The sequence below is a fragment of the Sesamum indicum genome, linkage group LG2 (assembly GCF_026168435.1).
Source record: "Sesamum indicum cultivar Baizhima isolate 11 linkage group LG2, ASM2616843v1, whole genome shotgun sequence".
NCBI classification, from domain to species: Eukaryota; Viridiplantae; Streptophyta; class Magnoliopsida; order Lamiales; family Pedaliaceae; genus Sesamum; species Sesamum indicum.
Window position 1 is genome coordinate 14,263,375 of NC_142658.1, and position 5,100 is coordinate 14,268,474.

The 5,100-nt window shown below is 36.1% G+C and overlaps 1 protein-coding gene across 1 annotated transcript; it reads left to right on the forward strand.

Moving 5' to 3' along the window:
- Window positions 1-383: 383 nt before the first annotated feature.
- LOC105155670 (protein DETOXIFICATION 16) lies at window positions 384-3,082 on the forward strand. Its single transcript, XM_011071587.3, has 8 exons — window positions 384-802; window positions 903-1,447; window positions 1,551-1,637; window positions 1,724-1,780; window positions 1,864-2,102; window positions 2,210-2,328; window positions 2,418-2,504; window positions 2,699-3,082. Exons 1-8 carry the CDS (start codon window positions 527-529, stop codon window positions 2,750-2,752), a joined length of 1,464 nt encoding a protein of 487 aa, XP_011069889.1. The 5' UTR covers window positions 384-526; the 3' UTR covers window positions 2,753-3,082.
- Window positions 3,083-5,100: the final 2,018 nt, after the last annotated feature.

A 5,100-nucleotide genomic window follows, 5' to 3' on the forward strand; every position in this document is an offset into this window, starting at 1 on the left:
AAACAAATTTTATCCTTATTTTATGAGATTAAAAAAATATTTTACCCGCCACCAATCTATAATTACAGAACAAAAAATATAATTATGTCTTAAAAATAATTACCATGGCAAGATTCCAATTTACCAAGAAATTTGAATCATTTTAGGACATGATAAATAAGTAGCACCTGACAAGAAGCCACCACGTCCCTTCTTCAAATGAATCATAATGGAGAAGGAAATGAGGGTTTGGCCTATGAAAATGCAACAAATATATAAGATGAATAGAAGGGGAAAATCATCAATCATGCAGATTAAAATATTCAAGATTTGATTTTATTATATGATATTAAAGAATTGGAAGGTAGTGGTAAACTTTAGTATAAATAGTGAGATATTCATTGTAAAGCATGCCCACTACACTGCGCTCACTAGAGTAGTACACTACTCTTAGAATATTTTTGCTAAGTGAGAGTGAGGCTGTGAGAGGGATAAATAATTAGGACAACTTCTTTTCTAGTTTTCTACAAAGAAGAAAGGAAAAACAATGGCTTCTCATAGTGAAAAGGCTGAGCTTCAAACACCATTGATCTCAATCTCTCAGGACAAAGATGCTGAATCCAAAGCAACTTTCACTAGAGATGAGATTCTTGCAGAGACTAAGTTGCAATTGTTCCTCGCAGGTCCGATGATGTTTGTCAATCTTTTGTTGTCTCTCATACAGACAATTTCGGTTATGTTCGTTGGCCACGTTGGAGAACTTGCCCTCTCTGGGGCCTCCATGGCCACTTCCTTCGCATCCGTCACCGGTTTCAGCTTACTGGTATGTATACGGAAGTCACGTCGTTTATGTATTTAAGGAAATATTTTATACTCGTAGCTTGCATTTTAATGAACTGAATATAAAATGCAATACCATTTAGGTGGGAATGGCGTGCGCATTGGACACATACTGCGGGCAGGCATATGGCGCGAAACAATACCACATGCTCGGAATCCACATGCAAAGAGCCATGCTTGTTTTGCTCCTAGTGAGTATCCCTCTCGCATGCATTTGGGCCACGGCGGGTGACATTCTTCAGTTACTCGGGCAGGATCCGGCGATTGCAGCAGAGGCCGGCGCCTATGCACGTTACATGATCCCGTCAATCTTCCCTTTTGCTCTCCTCCAGTGCCAGTTCAGGTTCTTGCAGACTCAGAACAACGTTGTGCCGATGATGCTGACTTCAGGCATCACGACGTTGCTCCACATACCGATTTGCTGGCTCCTGATCGCCAAGTTTGGACTCGGCAGCAAAGGCGCTGCCCTGGCCAACGGCATTTCTTACTGGACAAACGACTTGTTCTTGGCCTTGTATATTACTCTGTCCCCTGCTTGCAAGCATACCTGGAGAGGTTTGTCCAAAGAAGCTTTGCAGAATGTTTCTAAGTTCATTTGGCTTGCTGTTCCATCAGCAATTATGGTCTGGTACGAATATGTTCCGCTTATGTTCGTTTTTCTGGTAGAAAATTGAAACATGTTGCAGTGATCTGATGACTATGTCTTATCTTTCTGTGTGCTGTGCTGACAGCTTGGAGATTTGGTCGTACGAGATTATGGTTATCGTGTCAGGCCTTCTCCCGAATCCCACATTGGAAACGTCGGTTCTCTCAATCAGGTCCGTTACCTGTCGTCGTTGATAACTATGAACTACACTTAAATTGTTAACTATTACTGAAAAATTCTGGTGTTTATGTCCTCCAGCCTTAATACCAATGGCATGATTTACATGATACCACTCGGCCTAGGAAGTGCGATAAGGTGATTCATTGTAGCTTATCCCTTAACATTTTCCATCAATCATAAGTTGCTATGCCTAAATTCAAGTTTTGTTATATCCTCAGTGTACGGGTTGCAAACGAGTTGGGCGCTGGAAGGCCAAAAGGGGCTCGTCTGGCGGTGTTCATGGCCACGTTTATGGTGGCACTGGAGAGCGTCGTGGCGGTGGTGGTCATAATCTTGGGCCGGAAGATCTGGGGATACTGTTTCAGCAGTGAGACAGATGTGGTCTCATACGTTTCTGATATGATGATACTGATTGCCATAGTCAATTTGGCAGACGGGGTTCTCTCCGTTCTCAACGGTAACATATGCCTTATTCCTTCTATATTCTTACCACATAAGCAAACAGTACTATCAGCGTATGAGTCAGCGTTCTGGGAGTTAATCGTCGTTCTTGAACTGTTCCAGGCATCGCAAGAGGGTGTGGTTGGCAAAAAATTGGCGCCATCGTTAACTTGGGGTCGTTTTACATCATCGGTATCCCCCTCGGTGTAGTCCTGGCATTTGTGTTGCACCTTGGAGGAAAGGTACATAATTTCACTAATCTCTAGTCCTTATACGATGTCCTTTTCCTTTTTCATTAAAAAAATTGTCTAAATTTACTCTCGATGTTCAGGGCCTCTGGATCGGAATCATAGCTGCAGTTTTCGCCCAAACATTTTTCCTGTCAATCATAACCATCCGGACTAACTGGGAAACGGAGGTAAAAGTCACTCATATTAATAAATAACCGGAAAAAAAGCCCCCATGTTCAAGCACAAAAGCTAGTACACTTATCATTTGATTAGTCATAAGGCAGCCCAGTTCATACCAGAACATCCAGTTATAAGCCCACTTAACAAAATGTAATAAAAAGATAAAAAAACATGAAAATTGAACTTGTGTGTTTTTATATAGGCAAGGAAGGCTTCAGCCAGAGTTTTCGACTCAACAATCCCAGTGGTAGCATAGTGTCTAAAAGGTGGTGAAATAAAGAAAGCTCCTTTTACCCCCAGCGGTGCTGTGTGGAAAGCAGGTCAGCTGATAAAGCAAATCACTGCTGCTCTTTGGGCCAAACGGAGAGATGTTCTGAAAAGAGCTATGCAGAATTAATGTCCTCTCGGTCTTATCAAACTTTCTGTACACATTTTGCTATTATTTGTGAGATTTATGTACTTGAATATTTAATTAGCATTTTTACTTTATTTGTTGTACGTTGTAATGTAGATCAAAATAATGTTCTATATATGTACGTGAGTTGATATGTTACTAACTAGTTATTTGAATATTACTTTTGTTAAATGGTGTATTTAATAATGTAGTCAATCTTTTTAAATTATATTTATTGAAAATATAGACTATTTGATATCGGTATAAAAAATGAATTATTCTATATATTACAAATTATTATAATTTAAGAATTGAAGAAATGAATACTATCATTCGGGATTGGACCAATCAGTGTAAAAACTTCAATTTTGATTATGATTAATCGATATTTACCATGGTCTCGACTATAATTTGCATGTATATGATCAAATTATAAATCCAAATACCATAACTATTTCTTAAAACAAAAAATCAATCATTTCAAAAATAATTTTTTCATAATCAATTATGCAACCGTGAATTCAAATTAGAACATATTCCAAAAACTTTTTTAAGTTACAATTAGGGAAAAGTATTATTTTAGTCCACTAAGTATGCCTAAAATTTTAATCCGATAACTATGTCCATTTTCGTTTAGGTCCAGTAACTTACGAAATTGTTTAGTTTTAGTCCTCTAGCATATTTTCGGATAATTTTACCTTTATACAACTTTTGAAAGGCAGTTTTAGTCCATATGCACTCATAGGGGTAAAATTGTCCGAAAATTTGTCAGAGAACTAAAAGTAAGCAATTTTGTAAGTTACTGGACCTAAACAAAAATGGATATAATTATCGAACTAAAATTAAAATTAGATATATTTAGCGGACTAAAATAATACTTTTCCCTTACAATTATATATATATATATATAGCTTTAAAATATATGGCGTGTAGATGCCGCAACAATAATGAATGACAAACTCATTTGGTAATAAAATAACTAGTAAGAATTGTCTTTGATCGAGATTAAATGAAGCATACAACTTAGGAAGCATTGTTCTATCTGAAGATTTTTATTACAACTACATAGGAGAAAGACATATTAATACATAATGGCCGGCAAAAAGTATAAGTACATATATATTTTATGTTTGTTGAGCATAGCACTAAACTTGCTTTACATTCAAACTTCCACCTACAACTTTTATTAACTAAAGAAATAACACTTAGGAAAACATCATGGCCAAATTTACATTGATAATAAACCCTAATTTAGGACCAATTAAAGCTTGAGTTTATGTATGGATTCCTACAATTATTTTTAGATTTTTGATTTATGTAAAATTGTATAATTTTTTCTACATTCCCATGTAGTTCTTACGACTTTAAATATTTATATCATTTACAACCTTTTTTACTTAGGCAGTAGAGGATTATAACTGAAACCTTCTCAGTGTGGTTTTTATCATTTTATGCCGTGTAAATCTTCTATCAGGAGGCATCTACACGTACACATACTATACATAAGTGTGTTCTACTGAGTGATAACAACAAGATTTAAAATTAAATACACGATTCAGTATTAATACAAAATGCATTATTACGACAATAACATCTAACGAGACCATCATCATATATACGCGATCTATTATTTTACTTCGTTGGAATCTCATAAATTTATTTTTGAAAAGATATTTTGTTAGCAAGAGCAAAGGGGACGGAGTTTTAGGGTTTATAACACGTAAGTTCTCCATCTTTATCCAATGTAAAATCATGTCCAGACGAAGTATTTTGTAATGAGTCTTGGTATATACACGAATTGCATCATCCCCACAGACGATATCATCTCAATTTAATATTTTTATAATAAAAAATTATAAATCATACAAACTCCTCATTTTCGTCGAACATCTTGATATTACACCCTCATCGATCACTCAGTCATCAGCTCTGATATGAGCTGAATAAGTATAGTAATTATTTTACGAAGAAAAAAAACCAAATAATAATCATAATTACCAAGAATTAATTTGAAGACGCAAGTCCAAGGATTCGCCGGCAGACATTCGAACCATATGAAAACATTATTATTTGTCGTGGGTGTGGCGTTATTACCCTGATTTCACGTATCTAAATCTCCAACCAATTAGTACTAAGACAAGATCGCATCGGGATTTCAACGGTGCGCATTGCTTCGCCACCATTTAATTAATCCCTCATTAATTGTCATT